This window comes from Crocodylus porosus, unplaced genomic scaffold (genome assembly GCF_001723895.1).
Source record: "Crocodylus porosus isolate Cpor-Errol unplaced genomic scaffold, CroPor_comp1, whole genome shotgun sequence".
NCBI classification, from domain to species: domain Eukaryota; kingdom Metazoa; phylum Chordata; order Crocodylia; family Crocodylidae; genus Crocodylus; species Crocodylus porosus.
Window position 1 is genome coordinate 7412153 of NW_017728927.1, and position 17348 is coordinate 7429500.

At 57.0% G+C, this 17348-nt stretch overlaps 2 protein-coding genes across 5 annotated transcripts in view; one reads left to right on the forward strand and one right to left on the reverse strand.

The window, feature by feature from the left end:
• The window catches only part of CHTF18 (chromosome transmission fidelity factor 18), a 33172-nt gene extending 26249 nt beyond the window's left edge, over window positions 1-6923 (forward strand). Inside the window, exons 20-22 of one of the 2 annotated variants that reach the window (XM_019541892.1) lie at window positions 1311-1442; window positions 5521-5578; window positions 6630-6923. In XM_019541892.1, coding sequence (XP_019397437.1) covers window positions 1311-1442; window positions 5521-5578; window positions 6630-6772 — 333 coding nt within the window. In that variant the 3' untranslated portion in view covers window positions 6773-6923. The remainder of the gene's footprint in view (window positions 1-1310; window positions 1443-5520; window positions 5579-6629) is intronic. The other variant, XM_019541893.1, reaches the window with a different exon arrangement.
• Window positions 6924-7154: 231 nt separating this feature from the next.
• Window positions 7155-17348, reverse strand: part of GNG13 (G protein subunit gamma 13) — a 16248-nt gene continuing 6054 nt past the window's right edge. Inside the window, exons 1-3 of one of the 3 annotated variants that reach the window (XM_019541897.1) lie at window positions 15844-16268; window positions 10877-11022; window positions 7155-7612 (exon numbers count right to left, since the gene is read on the reverse strand). In XM_019541897.1, coding sequence (XP_019397442.1) covers window positions 7507-7612; window positions 10877-10974 — 204 coding nt within the window. In that variant the 5' untranslated portion in view covers window positions 10975-11022; window positions 15844-16268 and the 3' untranslated portion in view covers window positions 7155-7506. Of the gene's footprint in view, window positions 7613-10876; window positions 11023-15500; window positions 15813-15843; window positions 16269-17348 lie in introns of those variants that run through there. The other 2 variants (XM_019541895.1, XM_019541896.1) reach the window with 2 other exon arrangements.

A 17348-nucleotide genomic window follows, 5' to 3' on the forward strand; every position in this document is an offset into this window, starting at 1 on the left:
GTCTGGCTTCCAGGTGGGAGATAGCAGTGGGTCTCACCTGAGCTCAGGTACGGCCTGATTCCCAGTGGGACTTCATGAGGGAGAGATTCACGGGCCCAAAGAGCTGTTGACTTGCGATGGGGAGCAGGCCCCTAGCAGGCCTCCATGCTGTTGAATACCCCTCTCCTTCCATTCCTACCAGAGACTTGACATGTGGCAACAAGGAAATAGAAGAGATAGACAAGACAAGCAGCTATTTCCTGTGGGGGGAGGACAGCTGGATCTTGAGGTTTGCCAGAGGTTGGGGACATGGGTGAGCAAGGGAAGGCTCCCACATAGTTTCATCTGCTGCCTTCATCATGCTGGACTGCCTGGCAGAGCTGCTGGAAGGAGGGGAGGAAGCTCTGGTCTTGGGATGAGACCCCTCGTCGGGAGAGTTTGAGCTGTCATGCACCGGGATATGTGATGGGGGTGTAGTTATGTCACCTATACCATGAACTTTGCTTATCCCCTCCGTGAAAGGCCTGTTCTCCACTTCTGTAATGTCCAGGCTTTGGAGTGGGGGGAAAGGAAAAGGCTCTCAAGGGAGAAAACCCTTCTAGGCTTGCAGGCTTAACTGGAAGTGTGTCCCTGGGGGCAGATTGCTCTCCCTCCACTGTAGACCCCTCTCTGACAGCGGGCTGCACCGAATAAACATTGACCTGCAGTGCAATATGATGGAGGAGGGAAAGAAAGGTGAAAACCCATGTGTTTCCCATTTTTGTCCCACTTCCCAAGCAAGTAAAATCCCTTGGTGAGTCTTGAAGGGACCTTCAGGCCTTTATGTGGGGGGAGTGAGTTCAACAGCCATGCAAAGCCAGCTAAAACCAGACCTTGATTTCAAAGCCAGTAAGGACTTGTTACAGCCTGACATCCCTGGTAGCACCGCTCAGGTCTGGGACCCACAGTTTTGGCCCTGTAAAGCCCCTGCCCTGAAGAGCTGGCAGTCGAATTAGACCTGGCAAGCAAAAAGGTAGGAGCCACCAGAGAGGTGAAGTGACTTACTGGAGGTCATCCCCATCGATCGGTGGTCGAGTCAGGGTTGGACTCCCTTGACTTGGACTGCAGCATCCCGTCCACCAAATGACCTAATAAGCTGATGATATTTGAACCTTGAGACCCCGCATGAGCTAGATCTGGATGGCAGCTGGGGGACCTTTGAAAGCACGCACTAAAAATTAGTGGTGAAACAACATCGTTCCCAGGCAGGGGCTTCCCAGGCCAAGACTCCTGGCAAAGGAGGCGTTGCAGATGCAACGTGTTTCATCCAAATAAACCCTCTCTCTTGACAGGACCCTGAAGGCAACCCAGGTAAAACGGAAGAGAAGCCGGGTGTGAAGGTCGAGACGGGCAAGGCCAGCGGCATCCGCAACCACGAGCAGCGTCTGGAGCACATCATGAAGAACGCCGTGTTCGATGAGAAGGTGAGGGGGAAACCGTTGTGAGGAGGCCGCGGTGTCCCGGGCCGGGTTGGACCCTGGGGGCTGTTTCCAATTTGGGGTCAGCAGTGCGAGTCCAGCCTGGATGCAACGGTTTTCATCTGGCCTTGAAGGGAGATGTGGAAGAAGTGTTTCCAGCCACTGTCTCATTGGCACGTGGTTTTCCCAGTGTTCAAATAACCACCATTGTCTTCTGCTCTTTAAAAACATCATGGGTTTTTTTGATGGCACTCCAGTCCCCTTCCTTGCGGCTGCCCTCTGCCCGTGATGCCGTGGGTTCAAGCCCTGCGGTAGGACATAGGGAGATGCTCTGTGGCAGGAAGATGCTAAACCAGCACCTCCATGTGCGACTTACTGTCCAGATGGAGGATGAAGAGCTCACAGCTCCTCTTGGAAAGCCATGATGTCCCAGGCAGCCTCCCACAGCAAGACGTGCTGGCTTTGCATATCTCCATGCCACATTTGAGACATGCCACCTGTGCTGGGGGTGTAGTTACTCTTGCACTTCTTCCTTCTTTGCTCTCTGCCCCGTCTCCAAAAGCATTGAAATACCACGAAGCAGTTGCTGCAGAAAGAGTCCAAAAGTCTTATACTGAGCTGCCGTTGTTTCTAACTCTGTGCTGCTTTTCAGCCCTCTTAGGCCAGGTCTTTTGATGACGGGACCTAACAGGGCTCAGCCGCGTTCATGGGAGTGATGATAATATAAAACTAGCCGCGATGCTCAGCCCTGGGTTTGCAAGGCCTGGGAGAGCTTGGAGGGGCAGGAACGTGGGAAGGAAAGCAGCATTGCCCCCGTTTCTGTGCACTTGGCAAACGCGCTCCGATTCTGCTGCAGAGAAGTAGCTAAGAAACCTTGTGCTCCCTCCTCTGTTCGAATGGGCTTTGGGATTTGAACATCCTGGGAGCCATTAAAAAATAAACAGCACACATCCGAGGGGCCGACCGCAGTCGCTGCTGCTGATACCCAGCTAAGCCTGCCGTCACGGAGGTGGCAGATGTTGGGATGCTGCTGCTTTTAATGCTGATTACATAACCCTGCATTAAACGGCTGTGGCGGGCCGTGATCCGTGCTTAAAACTGCTCGCTCGGCTACTCTGGGCAGGCTGCAGCAGCGCTGGGGTGTGGTGGGGGGGCTTCGATTTTGGATCTGAACACTGCCGGCATTGGGGAGGGGAAGGGGCCAACCTCACGAGGGTAGCAAAGAGCTCTTTTGCAAAGGGCGTTGTGGGGGGGGAGCGGAGAAGGGGGGTGAAAACGGTTATTTATAGTCCTCCCTTTGTCTCTGCAAAAAGGGATTGGATGCTGCGCTTCCCTGAAATGCCGTGGTGGTTTTTATAGCGCCTAGAACAGTCCCTATTAAATATTGATGGCAGAATTGCCTCCTCTACAGCAGATGCAGCATTAGCAATATTTATCACCCGGAGGCAAAGCCTTCAGCTGATGTCGGGCTCGGTGGAGGCCGGCGGGGTTGGGGCCTTGATCGCCAGAGGCGAGGCTGCATGCGGGACCCCGGAGACCAAGGGGGGCTTTGCCTCTTCAGCTCCCATCCATCCAGCCTGTGTCCCACCTGGTCCAGGGGGTAAGTCCTGTTACAGACAGGCCCCAGGGGCAGGGGAAGATGCTGGGAATTGCCTGGGGTCGCACAGGGAGTCTAGCCTCTCGCCCGCATGGAGTGAACCCCTGTTTGCAGAGCCGATGGGGTCCTAGAGCACCTGGGCCCTGACCCACAGGCTATTTGGCCCAACCAGTGCTACAACTAGCCAAACTGGGGGCCATTTACAGTTGGCATGACCCCCTTCTGTTGGGAGCTGAGCCACGGTTGAATTCCCCGAGGCCTTCGAGGAGCCAGCTTTGGGTGGCGAGGGTGTCTTGATGTCTGAAATCAAGGACTCTGCGAGGGATCAGGAAATGAACGTACAACTTCCCACCAGGCTCCAGAGCCCTCCGGCTCCTGGCTAGCGAGCAGAGCAGCGCTGCTAGCCGCAGCTCATCCCGTAGGTCGTTACATGCCCGTAATCCCACCCAGGAGAAATCAGGTTAATGGCAGATGCAACATGTGAGCCCAGGAAAAGACGATGGCTGCAGCTGCCTTGTTTTAAAGTACAAGGATTGACCCAGGAGCATCGTGCCTTGGGTTCTCCCGTCCTCGTGTCCACACCAGAGTCGGGCCGATTGCCACAGCAAGGCCTGGCTGTTCTCGCTACGCCCTGGAAATCCAGCTGCGAGTTACTGGATTGTAGGCGATAGCAAAGGAAAGGTCCATGGACCAGCCTGTGCTTGTTTGTTTGACACGGTGCACTGCGCTTCAGGGCCCTGGGGAACTGCTGGAGGTATGTGATGCCTAAATAACCACTGCAGCCAAGATCCTCCTAATCCCAGATGCACCGTGCCCTGTCAGACCCGAGGCTGAGCCGCACCGGCAGGGCTTGGTCCATCGCATCCAGGGTTGCAGACTCTCGTCCTTTAAAAGCCCCAACTACAGTAAAAATGCAACAGAGCACGGGCACCAGAGCTTGCTTTGAACAGTTGTCTTGCTGTGCCCTGTCTCTGTTCCTGCCGGTCTCTTTTGGTCGTTTAATCATGAAACCTGCTTGTTTTAGCTGGGCATCCGAGCTTGAAGGGGTTGGCACGTTGGGGGTGTTTCCAGGCGCTCGAGGAGGGGTGAGCTCCTTGCTGAGGACACAGTGTCTCACCCCCCACCCACATCCCCTTCTGCTTTTGCTTTGCTTCCTCAGCGGTTGTCTCTAGGAGAGACGCGGGGGTTGCGAAGCCTGGCGAGCTGTGGTGCTGCCGTGCAAAGCGCAGCACGGGCCTCGAGGGGAGTGGGGAGCTCGGTGTGCGCTCACGGAGCTGAGACTGGCCCAGTGATGCTGGTCCGAAGCAGCTGGTCTTCCCCAAGGAAGGGTGCCTCATCTCACGTCTGCTTTTAAGGCTCCTTCTCAGGCCAGTGCATGCAGATGTCAGCCCACGGCTGGCAAGGAAGGCCATCCCGTGTCTGCGCGGGGGCTGGAGCCAGCCTGGCCGCGCTGCGATCCTCCAGCTAGCTGTGCTGCAGCAGCCTTTGGGTCCAATTCTGCCAGGTGGTGTCCGAAGCCCCTTTCCTCCTCCTTCCCAGTGATCGCACCACACTTGCAGGGCACCTGCATTCACTTGCCCAGGCTGGGGTTGCCCCACTGGCGGTCCGGAAACTAGAACAAGAGAAACCCATGTGCCTTGGCGCGCTCCAGGGCCCTTGCTCCCATCTGCTCTTTTTGTTGCACTGAATGTCATTCATTTTCGGCTGGAGATAACAGACTTTTTGGCCCACCTGGGACTACGAAGCAAATCCGAGCATCCTTTAGCTGCCTGGCATTCGGGCTTCCCCAGCAAAGTGTGTGCTAGCGCCCCATGGCTGCACAGCAGCACGGTTTGTAGAGAGGCTAACTGATGGGATGAGTGTGATCCAGCCTCCAGCAAAATTGTGTGCGTGTGTGTGCGTACGATTCTCCACCTGGTTATGCAAATCAGCGTTTCTCACCCCTTGGGTCACAACCCAAAAGCGGGTTGCAAGAATATATGAAAGGGTCACAAGCACACTTTAAAAATGGATTCTCCTTTAAAAGTGTGGGGAACTGAGGGGTTTCCCTTGCAGGCTGGCGGTGTTTCGGGCTGCTTGAGGCCCTCCCCGTACTCCATGCTCCCCCCGGGAGTCGGGTTCAGGGCCAGGGGGGCTGTTTTTTACTTACACGATTTCCTGGGTTGGGACTGGCCACCTTCCTACTGACTAGTTTTTTCTAGTAACCAACTAAGCCTCCCTTGCTGCAGCCTGAGTCCAAATCTGTGTTGGCAGAAAAGTAGGATGAAAGGAGATGATTGTTTCTGTTCATAAACTCTAGATTGTGTTAAAAAGAAAGTTTGCAGAGTTGGGCGTCTGATGTCATCTAGCAGGAGGGTAATACCTAACGCTGCCTACATGTCCTGGCACAATGGATTAGTTTTCCTTGTGTGAGCCTTCTCCTTCTAGCGCTTATAGGAGAGAGTGTGAAATGATCATGTTGGTATCTTGTTTTATTCCTTCTGGCAGCCGGCAACTGATTTCTTTGGGCGGCAAATCATCAAGAAACGGGTTTCTCCATCAGCAGGTATGTGCAGAGGAGACCGTATTTAAACGGGGAGGGTGGGAGGATGCCAGGAGCATGGCGTGGCTTTTTGCCGTAGAAAGGCGGTCTATTTTGTGTGGTTCCGGGTTACTAAAACTGATTCATCAAAAGGGCGGCAATTAGCAATTAACTCGGCCTGTTCTGGAAGGAATATATGTACATGGAAGGGTGCGATGGATACTTAGGGGTCGTTGAGTTAATCCAGCTCTCTGCTTGGAGCAGAAAAGGCAATCGTGATTAGTTACGTTATGGAAGCACCCATAACGAACAGGGTCATAAAGAGCTGCAGCTCTGTTGTGGCAAACTTTTCAGGTACATGTTACTTAGCAAATGAAATTAGACAGGGGCTTCGGTGTTTGCAGAGCTGTGACGTTTCAAACAGGCAGTGCTGGTCCAAGAAGTGCTCGCCCCCAGCTACAGCAAATTTTCTATGAGACGAAGCATTCAGGACTCACGGTAGAGGTGATCTCTGTCATTAGACCAACTCGATTTGTGCAAAAACAATTCTTTAATTGCAAGCTTTCAGGCGCAGAAAGATGAATACATCCTGATTACAAAGAAACGACTTCAAGGTAAAGACACTATCCCAGCATTTCTCTGAGCCTGATCTGCATATAAAATGAACTTTTCAAAACAGGAGACTTCTACCACCTTCAGATCTCCTATGAAATGTGAATTTTCATTTCTACCCGGGACAACTTTTACAGCCTTTTCTCTGATGCCTGATGGAAGGGTGTTTGCGCCTGAAAGCTTGCAATTCAAGAATTTTTTTTTTTTTTTGCAATAATCGGGTTGGTCGAATAAAAGAGATTACCTCTACCACAAGACCTGAATGCTTTTTTCCTCTAGACCCATACGGCTGCAATCTGGATACCTTATCTGTGGGACCACATATGTAGCAAGGCAACAGTCCCTATGGGATCCCTTGCCTCTGTTACTTCCTCAAAGGTCCGTGACCTAGGCTAACGATTCCCACCCTGCTTTAGTCCCTGAATTTAATCATAATACGGTTTCTTCTCCCCTCCCTGCCTAGCAGCAGCCAGTCCAGCATCGCAGCAGGACTCTGTCGAGAAGCAGATCGGGAAGGCCGTCGGGAAGAGCGACGTGTGGTTCAGATTTAACGAGGGCGTTTCGAACGCCGTCAGGCGCAATCTTTTCATTAAGGACTTGCTCTAGCGAGAAGCCACGAAACCGAGGAAATGACACGTTGCAGAACGGAAAGAAAAACCTGCCTCGGCTCCCCGCCTGCTACGTGGAGCTCGTGAGGATGAGCCTCCTTACTTTGTTACCCCGCCGTTGTTGGTTTTTTTGTAAAATATGAACAAAATAAAAGTTAAAAAAAAAAACCCCGGTGAAGTAATTGCTCGGTTTTATTTCATGTATAAACCCTTAGTTCTCATATTTGCCTCTTTGCTGCAAAATTGTATATTCTACAATATACAAAAAGTATTGAAAACCATTGAAAATTTTGTTATAAAAGATCTTTTTTGTTTTGTTTTGTTTTCCTTTTCCTTTACAAGTTCAAAAAGGCTGTGTCAGGTCTTTGTTTTCTTTTTACAGAAATGCCAGCGTTGTTCAATGGAAGTTTAATGGGTCAAGAGAGGTGCTTTGTTTGCTTGCTATTGCTATCGAGTCTCCTGTTGTGACGCTGCCAATCCGCACGTCTCTCTAACAGTGTGTCTCTTACCACGGTGCCTCGGCAGCTTGTGCTTTCTCAGTTACCTGGTATAAAAGAGCCCCTTCTACTAATAAAGATAACAAGACAAGGTGAGGATAGGATCGGTTCAGTTAGTCATATTAGGAAGCTAATAAAAAAAAATGTACATTCAGTATTAATGCAAGATTGAATATCTCAGTAGGAAGCCATTTGTCAGTGGTTGCAGGTTGGTGGTGGCCTGGATGGAGATGCATCAGAGGATGGTGCATTTGCCCTTTTCCACCCATGGGTTGTTTTTCATCAGCTCTGGGTTCAGAAACGGGTCGTTAGGGATGCCTTCTTCTATCCACTTGAGCAGCCTGCGGAGGGAAGGGGGGCAGAGGAGAGCTGCTTAGTGGGCAGGTTGGCTTTTTGTTGTTTCCATGCTATGGGCGGGGGAGTTAAATCATCCTTTTCACTGCTGTGCAGTGGTACTGCTCTGTGTTTCGGTGGCATCCTGCTACCAGACCCCTCGTGGCACTTTGAGCACTGACCCCTGCGAGGGAGACGGCGTTGGGTGATTTCAGTCCCTTGCTCTCAGGATTTGGGATGCTGCTGTGCTATCTAAAGAGTTAGGAGAGGAAGCAAGGACAACCCAGGCCTCCTTCCTCCTCCTGAGATGTGCTGTCCAATGGATCCTCTCTTCCCCGGGCATCTCCCAGTGTTGGGGGCTTCAACCTTCGCTGTCTTCCCCTTTCCTTCTGCGTGCATTTCTGTCCCTTTGTCTTCTTGTGGACCCAGCTGTTTTGGTCCTTCCCACAGACCCATCTACCCAGCTCACTTGGTCTATCCCTCCTCTACCCCAGTTCGTCTCCCCCACTGCCTGCAAGGCTAGATGCCCTGTACCAAGAAGCACTGGAGGGCTCAGTGCCAGGCTCTATAGGTGCGAGCTGTTCCTGAAGCACCGGCATCAGTAAGCAGGCGCGCGACTTGCAGCACGTCACCCATGCAAGCAGCACATCGTCTGCTCGGCGTGGGGAGGCGAGGGCTGCCCAATGGGCCCGCGGTGATTGCACACGCTTTCTGTGCTTTTCGGGTGCCTCTGCAACATCCCTCAAGAGAAAGATGCTGCAGGCAGGACGGTCCCGGTCGCAGCACGCGGCTCTTCTCTAATGCAAGCTTGCTGCAGCCGTCAGGAAAGCCATGTCCTAGGGGCTGCAGCAGGACAGGGGCACGGCACTTTGGACATGGCCGAGGTGAACATTGCTCTCCTATGCAAAGCCTTTCCAGCCCAGACGGTCCAGGAGCACGGTGCAGCTCCATGCCTCGGCTCTACTGACCCACAGCACCTGCTGGATGGGGCTGCTTGACCCTTTACTGCAAAATGAGGTCCCTTCCCCTACCTCGCACCTGCGCACGCTGCCTGTAGCCTGCTGACGGGCCATCACGGCGGGGCGCGCCGTTGTGCGGCACAGAGAGCTCTGCATGCAGCAAGTCACCTGCCAGTTGCGTTTCACCAAGTTTCTGCAGCTTTGGCATGACCAGGAGCAGTTTTAGCTTTGGCTGCTTCCTTCCTACCCTTCAGGGATGTACTCTTGTAGGCAGCACGGACTGGGCTGACTCCTGTGGTGCTCAGCGCCATGGTCCCCACGGCCTCCCGGTCAATCGGGGTTTAGTGGGTGGGGGGGGAGGAATCAATCTGCTTTTCTTCAATTGTGCCTGGGATGGGAGCCTCGAGAAACTAGCTGGACCGGGTGGGGAAGCACCAAGCATCATGCTGGGACGTGCCCTCCATGGCACCTGGTGAAGCCGAACCCCGCACAGGGCACAGACTTAAAAGTCAAGGGCCAGGGAAAGCGAGTGCCCAACGGCCTCCAGTGCAGCAGGGTTTCGGGTACCCCACTGGCCTCCCCCGAGCAGCTATTGCGTGGGTCAACCCGCGACACTCATCACAGCAAAGGGGTGCGGAGGGACGGGAAGGACGCTGTGGCTGGGGGGGACAGCAGGAGCCCAGAGGAGCTAGGGCCCCCCCATGCGTGGGTTGCTTGGTCCCTGGAACGGTTTTGTATTTTAAAGCCCCAGCTCCTGGAAGCCAGTGCCGTACGCGGCCGCCTCGGCTGTGCGTGCAAAAGCTTTCTGGCCCCCGTGGCAATGCAAAGCCTGAAGCCCTGGGGCTGACGCCGACCCGCTGCGGCCCACCCCCGGGAGCCTGCGTTCGTTGCTGACCGCTTGCGCCGGGCCCGCGGTCTCGGGGCTGAGCGGCAGAGAGCCGGACCAGGGCCCTCGGCAGCGGGAGACGGCTCGCCTGTGCCCCCAGCGCAGCAGGAGCGGGGGCAGCGCTGGCGCTGCTGCCTCGGTGGGCCCCGAGAGCTGAGCCGGGGGAGCACCGGGTCCTGCTGCGCGGCCGGCGGTGCTGCCCCATGCAGCCCCCGGGCGAGAGCACAGGCCCAGCCATCAAGAGGGGCGTTGGGACCCGAATCCCAGGGGCTGGCGGCCACGTTAGCCTAACAGCCGCCGCCCGGGCGCAGCTGGCGTGAAGTCCAGCGCTTAGGTTTAATGCAGAAGTTAGAGATGCGCTGGCCTCAGTGCTACACGCGGGGCGGGGGGTTGCCTTTGCAGTCTGCCCACGGTGGGGATGGTGCTACTGAGCCAAAGAGCGGCTTGCTTTATACTGAAAACCTTGTCCAGGAGCTATACAATAGGTCCGCTAAACGATCCCGCCAAGATCCCCTTGGCTCTCTGACACGGGCAAGGCAATGCTATTGACAGGCAGTGCTGGATCCAGAAAGGGACTTAGATGCTTAATGCAGAACCTGGAGCCAGAAACCACAAATCTGCTGCTATCCCTGGCTGACCCGAACGTCCTCCTGGTGCCCGCATTTCCGCAGTCCCTGCCTGCTGCTGTCTGAGCGGCTCCAGCCCCAGCGGGATTTGGAAACGAGGCATCCCCCCACCTCGTGGGTGCAAGCTGAAGGGACGCTGGCATCGGCCCTCTGCGAAGAGGCAGCTGCAGCTGCTTGCTTTTGCATTGCATGACTTCTTCGTGCCGCCACAACGGTAGAAAACGCGCACCCTGCACGGAGGACCTTTTCTCACCGTGCCCCGGTGAGCAGAGCCTGGGTTTTCCACAGGCCAGCCACGTGCCTTCACCCCCAAGCAGGCAGGCATCATAGCGGGACGTGCCCTCCATGTCTCCCTAGAAGCTGAGCCCCCCGCTTCCCGCACCATCAGGGCTAACCTAGCTGCACAAGGCCCTGCGTTAGGTACCTGGACTCCCAAAATGCAGGAGGAGAGTGCGAGGGCGGGTGGCTGAGCTGCCCAAGCGGCGAGGGCTACGTCCCACGGCTCAGGCACGGACGCTGGGCTGCAGGGTGGTGCCCCTAGGGACGCAGGCTTCACAGCCGGGCAGTGTCCCGTGGCACGTGCCCATATGTCCCGTGTCCCGTGGCACGGGCCCCTACGCGCCGTGTGCCCCGGCGGGCAGCGGGGCAGGGATCCCTCCAGGGTCAGCAGTGCTCCTTGCAGCACGGGCTGGCACGCTGGAGTGCAAATCCTCTTGCCATCCCCCCCACCCCACCCTTACCCTCCGCACGGCTGGCTCCCGCCCAGCCATCAGGATGGGGCAGGGGGAAGCAGCGACTCACTCAGGGATTGTCTTCGACGCCATCTCCCGCTTGTAAGCCAGCTGGTATTTCAGGCTGTCGACTTCCTTCTTCCACTGCGGGACGTCCCATTCATCCATGCCGGCAGGGCCTGGGGCGGGCGCTGGCTAACGCGGCAGCAACCTGGGCTGGAAAAGAGGGCCCGTGTGAGAGGGTGGGGATGCGCCAAGCCTGTGCCCGCTCGCTGCTGAGGGTGCCCACGGCGCCAGCCGCCGTGGCGGGCATGATCGGACCCGTCTTGGACCAGCCGCACTGAGTGCCAGGCGATAGCGTATGTTGCTTATAACCCCAGCCGGCGCCAGTCCAGGTAGCAGCCTGCTGGCACTGAACAGTATGCGGTATTCATTAGGCATCAGCGCGGTCAAAATCCCCCCTACATTGATGCCATTTTTTTTTTTTAAACCCCTGGTACCTTCCCACTGGATGCACCACACTAGGCCTAGCGGTGGCTAGTTTGGATGCTTACCCCGTACGTCTCCCGAGCTGCCAGCGAGGTGATACCCCTGGCTGGTGCCTGCAGTGCACAGTGAAGCAGGGATTTGCGGGGTGTAATTTCTGGGGTGACGGGGGAAAGCTGGCACTTTGCATAGTGCACATCCTCTGCTGCTAGCATTTGACTGGCAAATGCTCCTGCATGCTGCTCGGGGAGTGGCGCGGTGGGGCCGCGGCTGGTAGAGGGATGATTGGTTTTTTTGTTTTTTTTTTGGGATGCTGTTGCTGGTGTAATCACAGGGTAAGTGCTGATGGGTGTGCAACCCTCCCCTTCCCCTGTCCCTCAGAGCCCTGCCCGCCTAGGGGGAAGGCTGTCCCGGGGCCGGCTGATGGGGAAACGCTTGGCTTTGCATGTCTTGGTCGAAGGAGGCCCCGGGCCCATAGCGAGGCAATGCAGGCAAAGGACGAGCTTGTGCATGTGAGCAGTCTGGGCAGGCAAACCCACCCCAGCCCACATCCTGCAGCAGCCAAGGGAAGGTTTGCATTTGGTTACCTGGGAAAGAAATCCCCCCCTCAAGGTTTCTGCGTTGACCCACCCAGGACACGCGTGCGGGCATCCGCGAGGCCTTGCCGAGGCACCAGACAGTCTGAGGACAGGGCTGGCGAAGGGGAGAGGCAGGCTGGAGCCAGCTGCTGCAGCAGACACGAAGGCAACCTAGTTCCTGGCGTCCGGACAGCCCGGCGGCCTGGCAGGACACACCTTCCTTCGGCCTAAGCCCTTCCACAGTGGGCAGGAGGAGAGACTAGTGGTTACAGCACGGGCCCGGGGCTCAAACCCTGGCTGCCTCACAGACGCGCTGTACGACCCGCGTCTCCCGGCCTCGGGCCATCCCTGCAGCCCGGGTGCTCAGGTGCCGGAGCCCCGCGGCTGGATGGAGAGAAAGAGGCCCCCGGCATCGGGGCGCTACAGGCATCGGATATACGGAGGGCTCCCCGCCTGCCGCTTGGACAGCTGACACCTCTCTGAAAGCACAGCTTTCCAGCCAAGAAAAGAAAGGACCAGATTGCTTTATTTCAGCGCAGGCACAGTGGTTTCTTCTGTCTCTGCCGGGCCCACGCGAGGCAGCGCCCATCCCTCCCGCTCGACCCCAGCGGGACGGCGCCGGGAGCCCCGCTCAGCCCGAAGGCGCCAGGTGCTCGGTGATGCGGGGACGAAGGCAGGCATCAGACCTCGGTGCACGGCTGATGTAAGCCAGAGTGCTGATTTACACCAAGTCAGGACCTGGCCCATCGAGAGTACACCGAAAGGACCGTTTTATACTCTTACAGGATGGAAAACCGTGTGCATTTTTCACGACTGAAGCGGCTGGCTATTGGAATAACGTGCCCGGGTTCGCCGCGGCTCCTCTGGCCCTGACCGTTTACATGCCCGAGCGTTTCTCTCAACAGCCCCCGCTCCCGTGCAAACAGGCTGTCATTTCGGGGGTCCTGCTGGCCGAGCTCTGCAGATCGGCCTCCCCGCTTGCAGAGGTCCTTCGGGGCCTCCTCTACGACCAGCAGCGCCGCAGCTAATCGCCATGTGCACACGCGTACGACGGCCTCTGCCTCGGTCTGCTCTGCACGATTCACGGGTGTGTAAAGCACCCTCCATCTCCCAGCCTGGCCTTGGGCACGCTCACTTCCACGGCACCTACACAACAGCTGCGGCACCGCTCGCCGCGAGACACGCTCCCCTCGCACCCTCATGCCTCCGCTTTGCCCTCCCTGGCCCTCAGGCCCCGGCTCCTCTGCTGGGTTTCTCCGTGTTAAACGCCGGGGGCAGGAGGGTGGGTTTGGGCCGCGCAGCATCTCCTCTCCACCCGACTTGGGCTCCAGAGAGGGAATCCCTCCCCGGCTCCCTGGTGTCAGGTGTGCCCACACCTGGGGGCCCGCGCACACAAGCCCCCATGGTGAGGATGCTCTCCGACCCACACACGCAAACAATTGGGGGCACAAACTTCTGCCAGTAGAAACTGCCCCAGCCGCTGCCCGTAGCACAAGATCGCCTGCTAGCGCTGTCACGGGTAAGCATGCATCGTAAAACCCCTTGCCTAGAAGCCAGTCCTACCGATTACTGCCTTTTTTCTTTTAATCCCGTCAGAAGAGAAGGGCACCTACCTTTGCAGCTTAACCCGGCCAGGTTCAAGTACACGGGAACCCTACCCCACAACCACCAGCAGCTCTTATAGCCGCAGCAAGGCTTCAGTGCTTTGCATACCCTGACAGAAGCGTGAGCATTAAAACGCATAACCCCGAGACCCGGGTCGGATTTGATTACCGCGTGGATTTGGTTATTGCTTTAGGTGGAGCGCAACCAATAAACCAATTGTGTGCACCTGAAGGGAGACATATTACCAAGGGTGAAGGGCCGCCAGGAGGGTGCACGGGCCCAGGCGAAGTCTGCTTTCGCCAACGGCCTGACCCAGGCCTCCTCCTAATGAATGGCATTTATGCTCAGGCAATCCAGAGATGCCACAAAGTTAGCAGACACAAGAGAGAGCCGGCTCTTGGGGCGTCTGGCTCAGACCGGCTTCACCTGAGCGCGTTTCTCACCATCGCAATATAACTCGCCCCGGCTGGACACGGGGCGGGTGCGTTCCTGCAAGCCCAGCTCGTGCTGCTCGTGCTTCCAGCGCCCCGTGCCAACACGCAGGCACGGCTGCCGTGTAACACGGGCACTGGCAGCCCCTCCGGCGCCAGGCCGCGAGCCGCTGATGCTGAGCACGGGAAGGCGTGCAGAGCGGAGAGGAGCGAGGCGCAAAGGGAGATGCCCAGTGTAGGAGGAAGCGGGTGGGTAGCGGGAAACGGAGGCACCGAGGGCTGGCACGGCAAAGGCCCAGTAGAAACAAATGGCCGGAGCAGGCCAGCCCGACCCAGGCGGGAGCATCCTTTTGGGCGCAAGCATAGGCAACAGCATCCCCTGGGATGTTCGTCTGTCCCTCCTGGCTCGGGCACAGCAGAGCCGGTGCCCTGCCTGGTGCGTCCCCCCCCGAGCGTGTGCACAAAGACGTGCAAAGCGGGACCGCAGCGCACCATTGCCAGCTGTGCCACGAGAGGAGGAGGGCACTTGGGAGCCTGGAGGCATTCACGTCTCAGCCATGGGGGCTGACAATCCCTTGCAGGGGGTTTACTGACAGTCCTGGCCCCCAGGACAGTGATGGGGAGACGGGGAGCGGGAGGGCTCATCACAGGGCGCTTTGTGCATCAGCTCCAGCCCGCTGCTTGCCCAAGACACGGCGGTCCCAGTGCACGGTGCTGGGTTTTCCTCCTGTCTAGGGTCTCCAGCAGTGGGAAGGCTGCACTCACCCCAGACCAGCCCCTTCCATCATAGTTGCATAGTTTCTAGGGTCGCAAGGGACCTGAGTAGATCATGGTCGCAGCCTCCATTCACCCCATTCCCGGATGGCGTGGCCACAGGGTTTGCGCGGTCTTGTTGCATCCTGCCACGACGGGACAGCGGGGGAGCTGGGAACCAACCTCACCCACAGCAGCTTTGTGGCCAAGGAGGGACAGCCGTGAGCCAAGCCTAGCCACAGCCCCGCACCCATACTCACGCTTGCAGCCGAAGGCCGCGTCCACCAGCAGCTCAGCCCCAGATGCTGGGCAAGGAAGCCTCTTGTCTAGCCTGTTTGAAACGCGCTCCACCACGAGCAGGGAAAAAACATCTCCCCGCAATGACACCACCACCAAGCAGCAGCCAGACCCCGGTACCGGGGAACTTTCGGCTGCCCCCATCCCATCCCATCCCCGCGCGCCGGCTGCTGGCCTGGGCGCTGCAGAACCACCCGTCCCTGGCTTTAAAAATAAAAATGCACGGGCATTGGGACGCGGCGGTGGCTGCGGGTTGGCCTGGGAGCCCAGGCAGGAGGCAGGAGCCGCCGATGGTGCGGGCGGCCCTTGCTTCTCCCCAGACTTTCGCAGCGGGCAGCAGGCGCCGCGCCGTGCCAGCAAACAGCAGCCTGGCGCAGCTGCTGCGATGACAAAGAGATGCAGGCAAATCAATACCAGTGCACACTTGACACGCTCACCCGGCTTCCCCTGGAGGGGAGGGGGGATGGGGACGACACAGTCTCCCCATCCTCTTAGGAATGAAGAGCTGCAATAATAAGGCTGTGAAAATAAGTCAGGCACCTACCTGGCCAGAAAATGTGCTAGCAGGAGGGGATGGGGGGGAGAAAAAAGTGCAGTCCCCTTCCAAAGATGCGTCCTCCACTGGAGCAGCGAGCCGCCGCGGCCTTTCCCCCGAATGCAGGCAGCTCGAGCCCCCTTTGCTGTTAACAATCCCAAATCCTCAATGTAATCTATTAATGTGCGGGCCGGCCAGCTGCCACAGGCACAGCACAGAGCAGATAATGAGACCGTCTCCCCCCTCCGCTCCCTCCCCCCGCCAAGAGTTTGCTCTGTTTAATGGTTCGGCATTGAGCTAAGCTGAGAGAGCGAGCGAGAGAAAGCGCGCGAGAGCGAGCCTGTGTCCCTACCTCTTGCTCTGCTCACTTGCAATGTCCTCTGCCTGGAAGCACCGGTGCTGCAGAAATGGCAAACGGATTAGGATGCTCATGAAAACGTCTCCCCGGTTCTTGGCTGGCCTGCCTTTTATTGGTACCCGGTGCCGGTGACAGCTGATGTTGGATGCCATAGTTACCTTGGCCTCAGACTTGTGCCTGAATTGTATCCCGAAGGGATTAAGGAGCCCGAGAGGGAAAAGCCACATAGAATAACATGTTGTAGTCCCATCCCCGAGCCGTGGCGCGATGCAGTGCAGGCTGAGCAAGGATGCCTCGGTCTTTCCCGGGGACTTGGCACAAGATTTGCTGGGTTTTGCTCTGGCAGCAGAAGCTATTCCTCAGACCTTGTTTTCCACCCAGTGCTTCACGCGGCACTGCCCCTCCATCCTCCTTTCTCGCTAACCACCCATGGCTGTCCTGCCTGCCAGGCTCAGCTTGGCGCATCGCTGTGGGAAGCAATCGGCTACACTTAGACGATAACATGAGAAGTGGGGCAGTGGCCAAAGCCACTGAAAACATGCAGGTTTTTTTAAAATTGTTTTTATTTTTAAATGCACTCAGAAACAAGCTAATCCACTGATAAACGACTAAAGCAGCATTCATAACCTCATCCGGGGGGGTTGTGAAACAAAACCTGAAACGGTAGCAGCTGGCTGGTGCTGTTGCAGAATTTGTGCATGGAGCCGGACTGAAAGCAGAGCCCCGGGGCCGCCAGGCGAGGGGAGCAAGGGGGGCTGAGCGGCACAGCTCTGGGGGCCTGTGCTGCGCTCGGGTCTCGCAGGAAGCGCATGCGGGCAGGGGGAGCTGGCGGTGATGTGCTTTTTAACCAGTCACCTCCCCTGTGAAACAGGTCTCTGCCTACCTCACCAGTGCCACTGTGCTGCAAGGTAAGAGGATGCGCCCAGATCCTCTGCAACCGCCGGGAGGAGGAGGAGGAGGAGGAGGAGGATGAGCACTACAACAACAACAATCGCACGCTTGAAGTCCTGGGAAGGCCGATGCTCCAGAAGTGCATTTAGCACTTCTCCCTTTCTTGTCTCGCTCGGCGCCCGGGCACAGCTGCGCCCGGTGTCCGCGTGCACAAAGTGAGCAAGCAGCTTCTAAGAGCGTGTTAATCCCCGTGTTCTCATCTCTTCAGATCCCCCTCTCGGCTGCATCAGCCTTGGTTTTTAGCTTAATTAAACTGCATTTAGATACAACCCCATGTTAGTCGCAATAAAAAAGGGAAGCGCAACAACTCCCGGCGCGCACACGCTCGCCTGTACGGTGTTGCTAGGACTCTACATCCAGGGGTGTGCACGCACCGGTATAGATCCCACCCAGGGTAGGATCTGTACCTTACAACAGGCAGGGGGGCAGTGACAGCTATTACTAAGGTTTCCTACTCTAAAAGCATCTTTTAGGTTGCTCATAACTGCCACGCTTTCTCCTTCCAGGCTGTAATTTCCCAAGTCACATTTGTTTTTCCCCTAGGCTCA